Here is an 18,779-nt window from a genome sequence, read left to right as displayed (position 1 = left end):
GCAGCACACGATGCAAAATACCAAGTTCTTATAACCAGTTTCGGTACTTATTACTTTGATGAGGTCTATATTTGGTTTGTTTTTGTTTTTATTTATTCAAAATAATTATTTTAATATCTATAGAATCTAAAATAGAGATGATCTCTTAACTATTATTTTTTTAAAAAAATAGTTTTTATTTAAAACTAATTAATTAAATGTTATAAATATAGACTGTTCAAATCAGATATAGACGATCCAGATCTGATGAGCTTAGAATACTCATCAAGGTGATGAGCATTAAAACTGTAGTCATCAATTTGAATGCTTGTAATCGACTTGTTTTTCCGGACAAAGAGCCATGTGATTATTAAGATTAATCTCGCCAAACATTAACTGTTACCATATTCCCAAGTTCCATAAACACTTGATAAACATGACCCATTAGGACTCGAAGACAAAAGGAGTCCATGGCAAGTTCTAGCATTGCCCAACAAATCAAAAAAAGAGGGGAAAATGCGTGGGGGAAAAAAAATCTCATCAATTAACTAGAAGGTAGCTCACAAATTTTAGCCAATCAGCAACTTATCCTCTTTTAAGAAAGTATAAGTAGGTACTTCCAGATTGTAAGGGGCAGGGCCCTTTCTGATTCTACCAGAAATATCATAATGTGAACCATGGCAAGGGCAAAACCAACCACCAAAGTCACCGGCATTTGGCAAGGGAATGCAACCCAAATGTGTGCAGACACCAATCACCACAAGCCATTCTGGGTTCTTCACTCTCTCTGCATCCTCCTGGGGATCACGAAGAGATCCAACATCAACATTGTTAGCTAACTTGATGTCTCCATCTGTACGACGCCGTATGAACACTGGCTTCCCTCGCCACTTCACAGTCACAGTAGTGCCAGGCTCAATGCTCGAGAGATCTACCTCAAGCGAAGCCAGTGCGAGAACATCCTTACTCGCTGACATGGAGAGCACAAATTTGAGGATGAGAAGGCGAACCAGAGAAGCATACACAAACCTCCCACCCGCTAGAACAAAGTAAGCGAATGCTCTCTTGCTTGGATCGCCTGGAGGAAGCCGCTCATGGTTGTATTCATCATACAATATCTTTGAAGTTGGATTTTTAGTTGCTGCGACAGTTGCCGGAATAATGTTTTCCTCTGTATGAACCTGCACTGATTCAGAAGCAAAACCTGAAAGAAGCCAGGCAGAGTAATTTAGTAGTGCCAGTATTAGAGAGATCCAAAAATCTGTTTGGGAAAATAAGCGCTTGTGGAAGAAGAAAATGCCTACACTTTCTGACTATGCATAGTACTCCTCCAGTCCTTAATATATGACCCATTTAACTAATTTGATTATATTAAGGAAGTTAGGTAAGTTAGTTAATTATAAGAAATGTGATACGTTTTTCCTAAAATACCATAATTATCTTTCTTAATACCTCCTTTTCTTCTTCTACTTAATTATGATTAAAGGAGTATCCATAAGGGTAATTTAAAAAAAATTAATAAATATGAGAAATGAGTTTTATATTTAGAATCAAAATCAACTCAACAATTGGATCATATATTAAGGACAGGAGGAGTATTTAATATTCACCTGAGTCAACAGCAGCTAAAACTTTTTAAATTGTTGATTCTATGTCATGGTTAGGGATGCCCCAAAAAATGGAGACTACGTAGCTAGGAGTTATGAAGGAGGAGGAGAAAGGACAAGGTATGGAAGAATATAGCAAACAAAATTATTAGAAATATGAGAACAAGCTTGTTTAAAAGATCATAACATAGAAAAACAAAATTAAGTATCCGTGTTTCATACGTTCATCAAAAGACAATGGATCAAGATTTAAAACATTTGACAAGCATTAAGCGACAGCATGCACCCGTTAATTAAAACTTATACGTACGTCAAAGTGCAGCTTCAATGTTAAGCATATATCGGTTCCATTAAAAACGCGAAAATCAATCATTTCACCTAATCGGACGCCTCAAATCAGTGGAGATTTCAAGATCACGTTATCAAACAAAATGCATATCGGAAACTGCAAACAGTACAATGCGTAAAATGAAGAAAACCCTAACCTCTGAAGGAAATGAGGGAGTCGAACCCGATATACGAATGACGGGAACAGGAGGCGGATCTACCGTCGGCGCACGAAGGAGGAGCTCGAGAGACGAAGGCGGCCGACGTCACGGCCTGGTTGGGCCTCCATGACCAGGAAGAGAGACTAGAAAATCTCCTGGCAACAACCCTCATCATTTTGATCCTCCAATTCTGCCTTCCTTTGTTTGATCGTTCCTATGCGTTTGCATGAACCAGACGTGAAGCGTAGAGGTATTTCGAATGCCTAGTCTAACGCTGCCTTTGCAATGATACTGCGAATACGGAAGTTAGTTAATTCTTCTTCTTTCTTTTTTTTTGAATAAATGAAAATTAACCTTGAAGTTAGTTAATTCTAGACCATCGCATTATACCGGTCGCTCCATGTATTATTTGTATTTCTTCGAATACAAATATTTTATATTTATAAATTGATAAATAAGTATAAATGACTGGGAGTAAATATAGATATATAATTTTTATGATTTTTTTAAAAATATATGACTACATGATAATAAAAATTATTTTATTTGAAATATAAAATTTTAAAATAAAAATGTAAGGTCCAGGTCTATTATATGAATTTTATTTCTACAATAAAATTCAAAATAAAAATTTCCGATTCATGAATTACAATAAATCCAAGTAGATTGGCCGGTTTTAGAGGCCCGTGCATTCGATCACCTGTTAGAAGTGTTTTTTGTCGAAATCTCTTGTTACAAGTTACAACCAACTTCTGCCAAAAAAAAAACAGAGAGAGAGAGAGAAGAAGAAGAGAGTTGCAACCAAGCACCACAATAAATGATCCCCTGCAGGCCAGTACTCGTGAGATTGGCTGCATGCGCTCCGGGTCCAGGGCCTTTTTGAGGCCTTTTTTTTTTTTCCGCCAACGAGGCTTTAATTTAATATAATATTAAAGATATTAAAATTTTAAAATCATTGCTACTCTACCTTGATATATAAAGAAACTATTTAAATTAGCTATTGCTTAAATATTCGTTTTCTTAAAATATCATTTTAAATTATTTGCATTAAAACTCTTTTAATACATACAATTATGATAAGAATAGTTTGGAAAACAAATGTTAAGTACGTGAAATAAAATAAATTAAAATATTATATTTTAACTTAATTTTAACCTCTAACTAACTTTTACATTAAAGACTAAAGACAGACAGTATAAAGAAATCCAGATTAAATTTTTGAACTTAAAAATTACTCCTCCAGTCCTAAATGTAAGACCCTTATACACACTAGTATAAGGGTTTTACATTTAAAACCAGAGGAGTATGAACTATTTTTTTCAACATATTATTGGGTTAATACTCCTCCGGTCCTTAATATAAGACCTATTTAACTAATTTGATTAGATTAAGGAAGTTAAGTAAGTTAGTTAATTATAAGAAAAGTGACACATTTTTCTTAAAACACCATAATCATATTTCTTAATACCCCTCTCCCTCTTCTACTTGATTATGGTTGAGGGAGTATCCATAGGGGTAATTTAGAGAAAATTGATAAATATGAGAAATAGTTCTTATATTTAGGACCAAAACCAACTCAAGAATTAGGTCTTATATTAAAAACCGGAAGAGTATATATTCAACACCTTAAACTTATTTTCTATGTGCATCTAACACCTCAATCTTATTTTTATAGTTACATCCAACACTCTAGTTTTTAAAGTATAAGATGCACTAAAAATAAAATTAGAGTATTAAACGCCTCATAAAAAAATTAGGGTATTAGATACACTTAAAAGATAACATCAATGTATTAGATGTGCTTTTACCTTATGCCATTATTTTTACTTCCCCGAAAATTTTCAATTTTAAATTGGTTAAATGTATAAACACTAATAATCCAAAGTTGTGGTTTATTTTGAAAATTAAGTTGCCCGACTTCCTCGATATCCCTCCCTCTTCTAGACGGCGAATGCTGAATAAGCAGGTCGATCGTAGCACTGAAACCCATTACTTGTGGAGGGAGAAAACAATAGAACTTTAATCAACTTATCGATAGATTCCTTGTTAAAAAAGCTAACGTCAAAAGCCGTCTTAGCTCAGCCGGTAGAGCGCATGGCTTTTAACCATGTGGTCGTGGGTTCGATTCCCACAGACGGCGATGTGACTTCTCTTTTTTTTCTCACAGAATAAGCCCAACCCATTTTACCCCTTTAGGTTGGCGTATCCCCACTTGGAAAGCTTTTTCGATCCAAAGCAGCAATGCACTAAGATCACTTTTTCTCTTTAATATTTTGTCTTCTTCTTATAGAAGCTGTGCCTAATCCTAATCCCACATACATATCTGGTTTCTCTTTTCTTTTTGGGCAGAACATATCTAAAGTTTTGTTCACTGCCAGTGCATTTAGGCAATCCCACGTGGCAAAACAAACGGTGGAGAATGAAAAGGAAAATGTACAGCACAAAGCACGCTCACAATGAATGAAAAGAGAGAAAAATAAGGATTGGAGCAGAAGGTGCATGCAGCTGGCCGAGACAAATAGAATAAGTAGCCGCAAAGGTTGACGCACACGGCGAGCTGATGATGATGATGCAGCCGAAAGCGTGTAAAAAAAAAATAATATCTTTTTCAGTTCTGCTTTGAGTGATCTCAGTTCAAGTTTTATTTAATTACTATTATAGATCCTATCTATATGTAAATGCACCATAATGTCACCTAGTGGCATCATTTCCCACACACGCATGGAATATGCCTGGCTTCAAGCTTCTCTCTTCACCTGTACCGTGCCGCGAAGCTTCCAATATTGCAGCCATATATATATATATATAATCTCCTCCCCGATCAGCTCCTTTGATGGTCAGCTCATCTCTATCTCTATGCATGTGTGTGTTTATTCTAATATACTTCTCCAATCCTAAATATAAGACCCTTATACAGAGTGTATAAGGGTTTCATATTTAGAACCAGAAGAATATATATACGTAGATATATCTCAGAAGAGATCATAGTGTTTCGCTTTTATATTTTCCCCACTAATTGAAAACAGTCACTGCCTAGCCCGTTGCAGGTTTATCAATTATATTGCCTGCTTGATTGTGTCTTGCTTAGCCTATCATGCAAATTTGCCTGGAAATATGGCGTGCACGCATCATGATATCTGGTTTCAAAAAGTCACATTTAGATTAATAAAATAATCTACCTACATGGGTCAAACAAATAAAATTTTCCATATGCTGCTTGAATTAACTATATATATGTGTGTGTGTCTGCGTGTGTGTGTGTGTGTCTATTCGCATAACATAAAATATACAGCTACAAAGTTACACATTTTAGGTTAGGAAAAGAAAGGCATGTTTCAGGCTCTGTGGCCCCAGCATAATACATTAATACGTATGACTCACATTCTAATTATTATTAACTGTTAATTAAGTATGGATGCTGCGTAGATATAGTACTACCTCCGGTCTTTAAGACTTTATTTATAATCTACAAATAAGGTTTTATAATTATAACTAGAGGTAGTATTAATTTTACCCAATTAGTTCGTCTTTTCCTCATATTAGATAGTAGGCCGGTGCTCCCTAGCCCCCAATAAGATGGAAATAGAAAGAGACTGATTAAGGAGGTGAGCCGATCATGGGAGGTGAGCCTATGGTTCAAAAATATTCAAACGAGACATCGATCTTTTAGCACATCACAGATGAATGTCTCGTACTTATTATTTTTTGTCCTTAATAGAAGAATAGAAGAGTTAGTTGACTAAGTTAAATAGATTAAAAAAATTAATTAAATTAGTTATTTGTCATAAATAGGTATTGTATTTCTTAAAATATACTAGTACCTGCTAATCAAGTATATTGGTTAAAACTGCTATTATTATAAGGATTATCTTTAGAAAGAAATAGATAAATATGAGAGATAAAGTGAATTTAGATCTTATATTTAGGATCAAAATAAAAATTAAAAGAATTTTTATACTAAGGACCTGAGGTATTATTATTTATGATTTTGTATCAAAATTAAATATATATACTTTGATGTCCCTACCAGTACATTTCAACATCAGCGGCCACAACCTTGACATATTGTTTGGCAATCTAAAGTTACTAAAGATAACACGAAAGAAAAATAAGTTAGCCTGTTTAACTTTTGGCTTTTCGTCGCCTTCGTACTCGGCTGCCTGCCAAGCATGAAAGCCTCCAAACTAAACCAGCTAGGCCATGTAGCATACTTCCTCCGGTGCTTTAATATACATAATTAATAAACACATTTTGTAGTAACAGGAGTAATCAATTTTTTCATTTTTTTTAACTAATTAACTAATTTTTATATTAAGTACATAAAATAATATTTAAAATCTAAGTTAATACTGATTAATAGCTACATGCAGGATTCAGAGGTACAGTCTAATAAAACACTGCACTACGCATCACATGCCTGTCTCGGTGTCTCCGCTAATTTGGCACATGTGTTCATATATGTACGCTGGGTTCTAATGCTGCGTTGGCAAGGTGAAAATATACAAGAATTGGAAACATTGCTGCAGTTGAACTGAATGTATCGTTAATGATAACTAAAATTGTTGCATACTATTGTAACCGATAGCAGCCAGTTGGAAAAGACTTCAACATTACCTTGAAAAGGTCTATCAAAACATAACACACATCATCAATAATTTTTTTAGTAGTCCGTTTAGTACAAGAAAAATATAGAAGAGGAAAAAATTTAACCAGTTTGATTAAAAAATTGAAGAGGTAAGATTAAAAACTTTTAATTATTTTTATTTCTTTTTTATCTTACACATTCTTTTTATTAAAATTTTAAAACCTCATTCGTCAAATTTTTAAAATTTGACCCTTTAAAATCTTATCTTCTTCCATCCTTCCCTCCATTTTCCTGTGTAAATATAGGGTGATGGAAATTTTTTATGGATAAATATATTATTATCAAACTCGTGAATTGACTCTATAAGTTCAACGTTTTTACATTTTCACTTTACAAAAACATGTTGCTATCTGCAAACTTAGTTGAACTTGTGAGTTTACTCGTAGAATTTACTATTTTTATATTTTTAACTTATAGAATCGTATCAATTCACATTTAAACTTGTGCTAAATTAAAAATTTTAATTTAATTATGTTTAGTGAGTTTATATATGAATGTCATAAAAATTTATTTGTTAAATATGGTACATTAAGAATGTTTTGATGAATTTAATTTCAATTATTTAGATTTAAAATATATTTAAATGAAATTATTGTTATTTTTATATTTTAATTATTTAATTATATATTATTAATATCAATTTAGTAATAAAAGTAAATTCTTATGAGTTTAGGTTACATCTCCTTCATGAGTTTAACAACCCTGGATAAATGAGATCCAATATAGAATTTGTTGCTATTTCGTTGAGAATACATTATGATCAATAAATTACGAAGAATAATGTTACACTCGTCTCACACCTTTTTTTTAACCCCCTGAATCTTACACCATCAGTGATATATATCAAATGTAAATCTAGGAGAATTACAATGAAATCCCAAAAAATAAAAATAATTACAAAACAAATCTTAAAGGTTGTCATTTTCTACTATAAAATTTGTAATTACAAACTGCTTATGTTATTATTAAAAATTTTTAATAATTATTTTTTTCCTTAGAACCTCATTGTAATTTTTCCTATAAATTGTTGTACCAAAAAATGTAGTTACGTTGTACCACTATTATTAACCAATCTTAACCCAACATACATATATATTTGGGTGGATATGTACACAAAAAGGAAATGAATCACTTCAGTACTCTCTATTTCATGAACAATTTTAGCTATTCAATTTGATTGTCAATGTGATTTACTGTCTTTGTATTTATTATTATGTGGTTAAATGTTCTTTTAAACAATATCATAATATTTTTTTTATAATGATTTATGACTATATTAATGGTGCACATTCAATAATTTTTCCCTATTAAACGAAAGAGAAAATTTTGATCCATTTACTTATATCCCTTCCAATCAATCTCCAATCACATTTCAAGTAGACTTTGGCTTCTTCTTCTTCCTTTTTTTTTTTCCCCCACTTCTCATCATTTACTCCAACATAACTAGCTATAATTATCTTGAGATGAAATCCAAGTATATTAAGATTTGATTGGAATCAACATATATAAGCAAAGGACCTAAATTTTATCCTTAAATCAGCAGTTAAATAACTAGCTAGGAGAGATTATAGATAAAGAGTATGAGTAAGAAATGATGTGAGAGACTCGTTTTTCTGGCATTCCATCCTCATTCAAAACATAAACATACAACATGTGAGTTCGTAGTAAACAACAATTGATTGAACAATCAAGTGAAAAGATGTTTATATATATATATGTAACAATTGGACAAGCAATATTCAGCTAATTAAGAATTAAGCTGATAATCCGAACAGCTGCACAGATAAACATACTCCCCCAATGCATGCAGTAGTTCAATTCTGACTGAATTATTATATATCACCTCGTGTGTCTTCCATCAAAATCATCAGTCCCTTTATCAAAAAAATAATAAGAACCCGAAAACCCACGATCTCCCATTACTTGTTCACCGTGAAATTGATCAGACCCAGCCGTGGAAGAAGATGAAGTCACTGCCGATGACGGTGAGAAGAATGAAGAAGAATCATAAAGAAGTGACTCATTAACGCTCTGATAATTATAGAGACCCGAAGCAGCTCGCTGTAGATCATCATCATCCCTACTCCGAAGCACCTGAGCGTACTGCATTAGGTTTGGAAACCCCTCGTCCGACGGAGGAGGCGGCTGCCATGGTGGCTGAGAATCCGGCAGCGGCACCGCCTCAGATGGAGGCTGACGACGAGGGGGAGGAGCTGAAGTTTGATGAGATTGAAAATTAGCTACACGTTCAGGGAAATTGAGCTTGGCTTTATTGCCTTTGAACTTCAAAGCCGCAGCATCATAAGCCGCCGCAGCATCCTCTGCCGTATCAAACGTGCCAAGCCACACTCTTGCTGCTTTGTTCGGGTCTCGGATTTCGGCGGCCCATTTCCCCCACGGTCTCTGCCTAACTCCTCTATAATGTTTTTTCCTTTCTATAACATTCCCTTCACAAAAAATATTCACTCACAGATCATATATATGCAAAATCTTCTGCATATTAATCAGCCCATTTTAGTCCAGGGAGTCATCTAATTAAAGAGATCGATACTTCTTAGTTTTGTGGAATCAGTAGGCTAGTCAATAATAAGAAAGCAAAGTTTCAATATTTCACGTAATAGAATGTAGGGAGGCCAATGAAAGATATGCACCACTGAGAAATACCAAACTTCTGGTTAACTGGTCATAAAAGTCAATAATTTAAGTTCAACACATCGTTATCAGACAGACTCAAACCTAAAAGATGGTACGAGCGCACTTACGATGAGCTAGCATACAATATTAATTGAAGGTTGGATAAAGAGAGTGTCTTTTCAAACTTGGCCGAACAAGCTAGATAGCCGATCGTCATCAAGGAGATAAAAACATGTTTTACATATGCGATTTGTGACTGGGGGGAAAAGTCACGGTGGATCGACCAAAGTGTGAATTATTGAAGACTTTTACTGCTCTTATTAAAGAGAGATCACACACTGGCTGCACTCTCGTGTCAGGAAAAGAGGAAATCTCAGAAAATAATATTGACAGATATCGATCATTATCATAGAATTAAAAGAGGCTATTCTGAATTTTAATTAAAAGATCGGTGCACAGAGATCTTGATATTCGAGTATATATATAACATTACTGGTAGTATAAGGAAAGTAAGGGGCATATTATGAACTTAATAGATATATAGTAATTTTACCTTGTGGAAGATTCTGGGATGAGCTGATCTGAGTCTCAATCAAACCAGAAGAGGTTGTTACTTGTGGGATTGGGAAGGGGGTGCTAGTGGAGCTGATAAGATAGGGAAAGGGAGAGGCCGAAGTGTCTTCTTGTGTTTGGGTCTGTGATAGCGATGGGAATAATCCAGAAGGAATGAAGAAATCTTGCTTTTTCTCCTCCTCCGACGCTTCATCAGAAGAGAAAGGCCTCTTTCCATGCCTTCGATCCACCTTGTTCAATTCTTTCTTTAACTCTCTCTGCCTCCTTCAATTCTTCTTCTTCTTCTTCTTTGCCTGTACTTTCTGTGCTTACATAGATATCGTGCTCCTTCTCTTTCTCTTTTCTCGCTGATTAAGCCTGCGGATCATCAGATTCAGGCTGCACAGCTTGATAAAATCAAGTAGATCTGCGATTTCTTCGAGAGAAGGTGACAGATGAAACAAGGATCGAAAGAGGAGATGTTATATGATTGTCATCTTAAATAGGATTAAGAAAAGTTGTGGGGGAAAAAAAAACAAAAACAAAAAGAAAAAGGGAAGGGCTGATGGAAAAGAACAAGATAACGGGGGGCTAGCTTGGATGGTTTATTACTCAACGTTGAAGTCAAGTTTATTTGTCCTTTTTTGGATATTTTAATTTTAATTGATAAAACTACATATTTAATTATCATTAATATTTTTACATTTTTTAGAAATTTTTTTACATGCTTTTTATTTTTTACGTTTGTAATTATGAAAGTGTTGATTAAGAAATCATACTTCACATAGTGTATGTTTATTAAAAAAGTATTTTATGAGACATAACTCTGTTAAGGACGGCTGTTACACGTGGCAATTCATGGATGAGGACCTTCTTGAACTTCTACATAATTGGGGTTCTTGTCTTGTTGTCCATATGGTCATACCGCGGAAAGGAGTCGTACCTGTAACCATACATTGAATCTAACACAGCTATTCGTCGAATAAGTTCTTGTATAGAATGTATATATATATATATTCGAAAAAGTTCTTTTTTATTTTAAGGAAAAGGATCTCTCAGATCTAATTAATTTAACAACGGCGTTTGTTCCGTATCTCATTTGCATTATTTTTAACCATAAAAAATTAAATCCTTGAGCAGATATGATATATGAGGGGATAAAAGAGACAGAAAAGTGTAAATTTAAAATCTTAATCTTAATCTTATGCACAATTTTATCTTATTTTTATGCGATTATTTTTCTGATATATGATCACAGGTAATGAATATTACCTATTGCCATATTTGTATTGAAGATTCAAATGCTAACCACCTCCAAGGTACGTAATTAATCCCGTTGGGCAACATTTGCCTTGTACAGCTTTGGCGGGGATAATATTAAGCCGTACATGTGTGTTTATCTGCACTGTCACTTACTCACTTCACTTTGCTGGATTGTGTAGTTTGCATCAGGGCCTGTGATTACTTGAAAGGAAATAAGAGATCCAGAAACTTTGACTGGGTGGTTTAATCTGGATGGTAGGAGTGAAAGGGAATAGATTTGGAAGATCGATCAGTGCGTACTAAACATGCGACTTGAGATTACCAAAACTTAAAGAAGCAGCAGAATAAGGATATTTGTTAACTGTAAGTTAATAAAAAAGGAAGTAGAAGAAGTCATAGAACTTATACACGCCATCTTCTAATGCAAGATGCTCTATCAGAACCTATTTACTCCATGATTATATATATAAGTTTATATATTTATATAGAGGCATGTAAGGCTCAAATGAGTTGAATCTGTGCGTTATTTTATTAGATGATAACTTGTTTAAGATCAGGTTCAAGAGATGGCCCAAACACAGAAGTGGCCTAGCTAGTTGAGTTAAAGGAATACGACGAGCTGAACCAGTAACCATTAAGGATCCAAAAATCCTGAATTAAATCATGAATAATATAATGTGGCTAGCTGGAAATCCTGAAAATCAAGGAACAACTGTGTGAGAGAGAGAGACCCGGGAAGGTTAATTTGGAACACTATATGCCCTCAGAGGGTTTTTTTTTTTTTTTTTGACCAGCATATGCCTCAGAGTTAGAGGCAGCATGGTGGAATATAATTGTCCCATTCAGTGCTTATCATTTTGATGAGAAACATACGTTTATCAGATCTTGATTTATATTTTATTTGGATGGTCTAAATGTGATTTTTTTTTTACTTCTATTTGTTTAAAATAATTATTTTAATATGTGTAGAATTGAAAGTAGAGATGATTTTTTTAACTATTATTTTTTTCAAAAAAATAATTTTTCTATTTAAAAATAGTTAATTTAAAATTTAAAATTTGGACCGTTCAAGTCACATATAAACAGTCCAAATCTGATGAATTAAAATACTTATTAAAATGATGAGCACTGAAAATAGTTCTAGTTCATAGTAGAGCATATTAATTGCTTGTTCACCAATTAATGAAATTATCATGCCCACACTATTGCAACACAGTACTCATTTGTCTGTTAGTTGTTTGTGGAACTTAAAAACGATGAGTGTCTTGATTACATATTCAGTGCCCGCTGGGCCGCCACTGATGGGGCAAACGTGAAAGAGAATTTTTAAAGGTATATATATTTGAGGCACACTTCACCTCAGTAACACTAATAACATGCTTTCTTCTTGCAAAAGATATTGTTGATATGTCATGTGCAAAAAAGCATATGACCCCACCTACTATTATTTTCGAAGGGCCTTTGAGAGGCTGATGATGTGAAAGCGTGACGGTCAGTTTTAATTTTTGTGTACTGTTTTTTATGCACGGGGGTTATCATTAAGATTTTAAAAGCATATTGGTGTCTACTACTCCTTGCTTTGGCCTGGGGGCTTTTGATGGGGACTGACGAAGTCCCCTTTATGGTGGGATCAGCTTCTCCTCAGTTTGCATATAAATTATACTACGAAGATATAGTGCAAGTTGGTTCTGAATTCAACAGCTTCTGCCGTTGGCCCCAGATCCCAATAGCTAGCCTTCAATAATAATGTTTCGTTTTCAACCTATGAATTTTTAATGCGTTCTGGTATATCTGCAAGTGTATCTTTCTCTGGTCAAGCAATTGGGTGGTCATTTCATTTATGCACGAGAGGGTTAAGAAACAAAAAGAACATTGGGATGGGGTCAAATTCTGATAATCCAAACTCGATTCTGATCGATAAACACCATTTGGGAAGTTATGCCCACTAAACGTATTAAATGTCACATTAATAATCAGGAGATTGCGAGTTTAATCTTACTTAGAATTTTAAGTGATCACTGGTACGAGCTATTTTAAAAATTAGCCCCTTAAATTTATTCTTATTTTAATTTTAGTTCTTTAAGTTTTAAACCATATATTTTAATTTTTTTAGGAGTAAAATGGCTTAACTTTTTATTGAATTATATGAACCAATGTTTAAAATGAAAAAAAAAACTTGAAAGACAAAAATCTATTATTTAAAATTTGAGGGATTAAAACTAAAATAAAAATAAATTTAAGGGATCAAAAATTATATTAACCCACAATAAAACCTTCTAAACTGTTAGAGTTTATGTTATGAGTCATGTGAGATTAACTTTGCATAGAGCACTTCGTGACAATGTAAGTGGTGGGAATTCTTGTCATTTGACCAAAGTTAATTGAGAGGAGGTAAGAGTTTTCAACCATTTGAACAGGGAATATTTCTTTTTCACGTTTCCCGTTATTTGTCTTCTCAGCAACACTGAACAGCATTCATAATATAGAAAAGATGGTACACAGGATCAAGGAGCATTATTATTATATTTCATATTAGGATGAGATATTTGAATTAGAATCCATATTTGTCATGCATTGAATTCAATGTCTGGGTGCGCTTAGTCAATGCAAAACTACGTAATTTTAGCTAAGCATCAGACCATCAATTACTCGTTAAAAATGCCTTTGTGATAATTTTATTGCACAAAAATTAATAAGATAATAAAATCCTAATTGCAAAGTAACGTTAGTCAAATGATACGTGTATATAATAGTGCAATGTCTGGCTTGCCAGCCTGGTATGTTCATCTATGTATGTTGAATAATTATTATTCTATATAATGCTACAACAAAAGTCAAATAAATAAATAAGATATAATAATTGAAAATTCTAATAAAATGACGTACAGAACTTTTTTTATTTGCTATTGTATTTAAATATATTATATGATTACATGATTATACACAAATTTAATTTAATAATTAGTCAGAAAATCTTTTTTTTTTTTTGTCAACTTTTGTTTAGGTCTACCGGCTATGCAGCTTGGAACCTCCGGCCGGGTTAATAACACCACGCATTTCGAAACCGTGGAGCCAGGTTTATTGGTAAAATATTAAATTTTTAGCATAATATTATCTATGTCCTTAATGTGAGAATTATTTGATTAATTTGAATAAATTAAAAAAATTCATTAAGTTAGTTATTTATAATAAATAAAATTTCTATAAAAATAAGGGGGGAGGGAAGGGGAAATTTTAATAAGCTCAATTTAAAAAATTAAAAAAATCGGGTTGAAAGCGTTTAATTAATTTTTATTACTCTTTTATATTACTTCTTTTCTTTATTTAAATTTAAAATCCCACTTCTTCAATTTTTTAAATATATTTTATTAAAATTTTTCTTCCCTTCTCCTTCCCTTCATTTTCCTTATACCAAACAGTACCTAAATGTTATCTTGTCTATAATGTCCTTACTAATTATATGTATTAGCTAAAACTATTATTTGATGGGACATTTAATATGTGCAATTACTACAAATACGAGTACTTTGAAAAGAATAGATAAATACAAAAAACAAAATGAATTGGGAGCTTATATTTAGCACTAAATTAAATGTCAAACGAATTCTTATATTAATAATTAAATGTAGTGAGTTATAAAATCTTGACCGTCCTGAACATTCCTGACTGATCTAATGACCAGTAGGGTTTGATAAAATGCCTAATTAAGATATCGCATGTCACTGTATTAATTAATTTATCGCAGGCTTGTTTGAGAATACTTATATTGACGTTCCTCGTCGAATCTATGACTTTTCTTCACACGTACAATATGGCTCTTTACAGTTACTCCAAGAAACCGTTGCGTATCACTCAAAAAAGAGGGAAGAAAAAAGAACTCGGCACCGATTATTCTTAAATTCTCTAGTCTTTAAAGCTAAACGATGCTTTGCACCTGTCCTAGCATAGCTAACGACAGAAGTAAAATATAAACAAACGGCAACATTTAATTTAAACACATACTCATCTGGCCTAAAAAACCTGACACATTCCACCTTTTTGTTAATTACTAAAAATACTCATCCAAAGAATTATAATTGATCTCTCCTTCATTTTTAATACAGAAGATGGGCCAAAGCGCAAAAAAATACCAACTTTTCTTATGTACGGGGATTTTTTCCCCACTTCTTGTTGACTGAACTGGAAGAGGGATGAGGGCGTTTTTTCCCGAGAGAGATGGGCCCAAAATGAATCATTGTTGTCGCTTTATCGATAATGGGTTCAAAAAATGAAGAGAGCCGTTTTGGGCTTAAAGAAAGAAACTTCTACGCTTTTTGCTCGATTTAGGCATTTGCGGGCCTCAAGTCCATATTGTGACCGCACGCAGCCGCTCCCAGAAGACCCTCTCTCTGCTTTGATCGAATTCACCATCGGAGAAAGGCCTGCTCTGGTCATAAAGGCGGCGCCGCGCGCGCAGCAATAGGCCAACGCTGGAGGGATCAATGGAGACGAGCGCGAAAGGCGAAGGGGCTGGGAAAGTTGAGAAAGTCGAATTTGATGCCTCGGAGATTGAATATGTTAGTTATGGTGGCGAACATCATCTCCCCTTAATTATGAACCTCGTGGACCAAGAGCTCAGCGAGCCTTATTCTATCTTCACGTACCGTTACTTCGTTTATCTATGGCCTCAGCTTTCTTTCCTGGTTCCGGAACTTTTACTTTGCATCTTAGTATTGTTTGGGAATCTTTTTCGCATTGGTTTGTGTTCTTATCTTTCTGTACTGGATTTCAGGCATTTCACAAAGGTAAATGCGTGGGAACTGTGGTTTGTAAGATGGGGGAACATCGCAGTACGTTCAGGGGCTACATTGCAATGCTGGTTGTAATCAAACCCTACAGAGGAAGAGGCATTGGTAAGTGTTGTCTTGTTTATCTTCAAAATTCGCTGTCCGTGTCCTACTTCAGGAAACGTATGGAGTTATTAGTTTCGTGCGTTTAATTACCAGATTATAACCTTTTCGTTATTTTGCAGCCACAGAACTTGTTACCAGATCAATTAAAGTGATGATGGAATCAGGTTGTGAAGAGGTACGTAGCTATTGCACAATGTAGGTTTGAAATTTAGACATATCCGAAGGATTTTTTTTGTTTTGGGCTTTTTTTTTTGGGGGGGGGGCATGGAGAACCTTTAACTTTTCATGTTGGCTGGTATGGAATGAAAATCTGAAAAGTAAGCATGATTTTACCTCCCTTGCTTCATATTACTGAAAACATAAAGGATTATGATCCTGGTCTTATGTGTGCTCAGGTTAGATCAAACGTATTGCGTGATCTCAAGATATTGATAACGAAGTTAAACTAAAGAAATTTTCATGTTGTAAAGGTTCTAGTGTCACCTTTTTTGGTAAATAATTCTCCCATAAATGGGATGAAATTGGTAAACGCCTGCCAATATGATTTACTCTATCAATAGTGACTTAAACTAATTATCATTCATCAACAATAATAATTAGTGTGGCGCAGGTCTTCTATGGAAAAAGATTATTTTTTAATGTTATTCCATTTTGTATTTTATGCAGATTGGCTAACTAATGGTTGATTGTTGTGAATGAAATTTCGAAAACCTGTATGATTTTTTAATGCATATGTTTATGCTTGACTTATCAGCGAAACGGTTCCCCCCCCCCCCCCAGGCGTAGGTTCAAGTATAATTCATGTGGCTTCCAGTGGTAAATTTTCTTATCACCAGATCTTTTCTCCTAAGTTGATGCTTTTGAAGGAGACTATTTAGTAAAAAAATTTGATATGTTATATAGGTTAATGGAAGGTATTTTAGTAAAAAAGAAGAAAATTAAAATTCGTGCGACTTAGTTTCGTGGAAGGTAATCTCTATTTTTAAAGGATGTTGGTTTGTTTTACCTATCTTAATATTATCAATAAATTAATTGCACTTATGAAATTCCTTATAGTGGAACTTGAGGCATATGCGAGAAAGTTGACAATGGAACTCAGGTTCTTGTCTTCTTGATTATTCCCGACTTGGATAGTGTGAAACGTAAGAAGGCAGGAAACTCATAGTTAGCTAGTGCTTAGTCATATGTGAATGTTCAGCAGAAGTAGGGAAGAAAGACATAGAGGGAGATGAGATTAAGATTTCAAAACTAAAACCTATACAAGCTTTCTCAATTTATTAATGGACATTCAATTTGAGATAGGCGTTGGAAATCATCTGTGTTTTACCGGCTGCATTTAAAGTCAGATTTAGAAGCAGGTCATATTATATTAATGCAACCTGCCTTTTCTGATGGTCTTGCATTGACGAATTGTGGATCATGACTACTCCGTTTTTGTTTGCCTCTGAATCTTAAAACATGGGTTCTGTTCTTGATTTACGTGATTGGACGTTATGGCCTTTATTACTACCCGTTCTTTGTTTTTATAGATTCTTCCCAAAGAGGATACCTACAATAGTTGGGACTTATTATTTCTGGTTCATTCTAGTGAGGAAAAGTTGTACATGGGGAAGCCTAAGCTACTGTTTCTCGTGCTTATGGTTACATTAGTCCGTTTTGACGGTATTCTAGGGGCCAAGCTTAATGGCTACAGCTATTCCACACAACAATGTGCAGTGAGGTCGAAAGAGGGAGTATGCTGATTCACGTTATTGTTGTTCTTGCAATTTTCTAGGTTACACTGGAAGCAGAAGTTACTAACAAGGGAGCACTAGCACTATATGGTCGCCTTGGCTTTATTAGGGCTAAGCGGCTTTTTCACTACTATTTGAATGGGGTTGATGCTTTCCGTCTGAAACTGCTGTTTCCCCAACCAGAATTACATCCATCTCTGCCTATGATGGAGGACAAAGATGATAGCCACAAGCATGGTGACCATAGACATTCGTCAGAATGATAAGACTTCGTCAAGGTTGTAGCTTTTATGGAAGCACATTGATATGCAGACGCATGTTGATAGTGCAGATATTTTTACTGAGCAAGTCTGAGAACCTTTTTGTAACTAAAGTCGCCTATGGGAAATGAGCATCTATATTTCAAAAAATTTCCGGTGCTCTGATATTTGTTTTTGATCGTATGATCATTATTTTTCCGGTAGGACTAATGAACATTTAAGAGTGAGCAGTAATCTCAATTTATAGGCACGGTCATCTCCATCCTTGGTTGGTGCAATCTTCTCCAGGCAAAATCTAGTTTGTCTGTGTAATCGAACGAGTGACGGTGAAGCTGCAACTTGCCTGCGCAAAACGCATCATTTTTTTTTTTTTTTACGAAACGAGTGTGGACAATTTGCACGAGAGTGACGGTATGCGACTATTGATAGATCAGAATGGAGTTGTGCGTCAGGGACGACAACTCGATTTTTACTACTCTCCTCCCTGTCTGTGGTGATGTCAGGGAGGATAACTTTAGTGCCAAATGCCTAGCGTCATTCGGCTTCAGGAACGGCGGGGTATGCATAAACTGACTCTACGGACTGGACTTTACATACATGATTCATTACAATGAAAGCGTTTGTTTTAATTTTCCAATTATACTTGTTCATTTTATATTATATTCTTCAAAATAAAAATTTAAATGCAGTTTGCTTGAGTTTTTTTATTCATGAAATGCACATATA

At 34.3% G+C, this 18,779-nt stretch overlaps 4 protein-coding genes and 1 non-coding gene across 5 annotated transcripts in view; 3 read left to right on the top strand and 2 right to left on the bottom strand.

Moving 5' to 3' along the window:
- LOC114719776 (histone-lysine N-methyltransferase, H3 lysine-9 specific SUVH4) overlaps nt 1–18,779 on the top strand; it is a 31,389-nt gene that overhangs the window by 130 nt on the left and 12,480 nt on the right. Inside the window, exon 2 of the mRNA XM_028905306.1 lies at nt 16,285–16,294. The gene's annotated coding sequence lies outside the window, so the exon portion shown is untranslated. The remainder of the gene's footprint in view (nt 1–16,284; nt 16,295–18,779) is intronic.
- Nucleotides 549–2,249, bottom strand: LOC114719781 (cytochrome b-c1 complex subunit Rieske-4, mitochondrial-like). Its single transcript, XM_028905311.1, has 2 exons — nt 2,072–2,249; nt 549–1,183 (listed from the first exon to the last, which is right to left on the bottom strand). Exons 1-2 carry the CDS (start codon nt 2,247–2,249, stop codon nt 549–551), a joined length of 813 nt encoding a protein of 270 aa, XP_028761144.1.
- TRNAK-UUU (transfer RNA lysine (anticodon UUU)) lies at nt 4,142–4,214 on the top strand. The gene has a single exon. It is a non-coding gene; the product is annotated as a tRNA-Lys (tRNA).
- Nucleotides 8,301–14,225, bottom strand: LOC114719810 (ethylene-responsive transcription factor ERF112-like). The gene is made up of 4 exons (XM_028905348.1): nt 14,179–14,225; nt 13,501–13,632; nt 9,907–10,190; nt 8,301–9,166 (listed from the first exon to the last, which is right to left on the bottom strand). The coding sequence occupies exons 1-4, from the start codon at nt 14,223–14,225 to the stop codon at nt 8,559–8,561; spliced, it is 1,071 nt and encodes a 356-aa protein (XP_028761181.1). The 3' UTR covers nt 8,301–8,558.
- Nucleotides 15,570–18,331, top strand: LOC114719782 (N-alpha-acetyltransferase MAK3). Its single transcript, XM_028905312.1, has 4 exons — nt 15,570–15,850; nt 15,940–16,060; nt 16,180–16,235; nt 17,835–18,331. The coding sequence occupies exons 1-4, from the start codon at nt 15,650–15,652 to the stop codon at nt 18,054–18,056; spliced, it is 600 nt and encodes a 199-aa protein (XP_028761145.1). The 5' UTR covers nt 15,570–15,649; the 3' UTR covers nt 18,057–18,331.

The sequence above is a fragment of the Neltuma alba genome, unplaced genomic scaffold (assembly GCF_004799145.2).
Source record: "Neltuma alba isolate B1F8T4 unplaced genomic scaffold, ASM479914v2 tig00011952_pilon, whole genome shotgun sequence".
Classification (NCBI taxonomy): Eukaryota; Viridiplantae; Streptophyta; class Magnoliopsida; order Fabales; family Fabaceae; genus Neltuma; species Neltuma alba.
This window is presented reverse-complemented; position numbering and strand designations above follow the sequence as displayed.

What these genes read in the sequence shown, in the direction of transcription:
- LOC114719782 (XM_028905312.1), top strand. Translation starts at nt 15,650, where the DNA reads ATGGAGACGAGCGCGAAAGGCGAAGGGGCTGGGAAAGTTGAGAAAGTC. An exon ending in CTACAGAGGAAGAGGCATTG is followed by an intron (nt 16,061 to 16,179) that starts GTAAGTGTTGTC and finishes GTTATTTTGCAG; the next exon opens with CCACAGAACTTGTTACCAGA. An exon ending in TGGAATCAGGTTGTGAAGAG is followed by an intron (nt 16,236 to 17,834) that starts GTACGTAGCTAT and finishes GCAATTTTCTAG; the next exon opens with GTTACACTGGAAGCAGAAGT.
- LOC114719781 (XM_028905311.1), bottom strand. Translation starts at nt 2,249, where the DNA reads ATGATGAGGGTTGTTGCCAGGAGATTTTCTAGTCTCTCTTCCTGGTCA. An exon ending in CTCCCTCATTTCCTTCAGAG is followed by an intron (nt 1,184 to 2,071) that starts GTTAGGGTTTTC and finishes GGCTTCTTTCAG; the next exon opens with GTTTTGCTTCTGAATCAGTG.
- LOC114719810 (XM_028905348.1), bottom strand. Translation starts at nt 14,225, where the DNA reads ATGCGTGGTGTTATTAACCCGGCCGGAGGTTCCAAGCTGCATAGCCG. An exon ending in GGTTCCAAGCTGCATAGCCG is followed by an intron (nt 13,633 to 14,178) that starts GTAGACCTAAAC and finishes AATGCTGTTCAG; the next exon opens with TGTTGCTGAGAAGACAAATA. An exon ending in ATCCCAGAATCTTCCACAAG is followed by an intron (nt 9,167 to 9,906) that starts GTAAAATTACTA and finishes TTTTTTGTGAAG; the next exon opens with GGAATGTTATAGAAAGGAAA.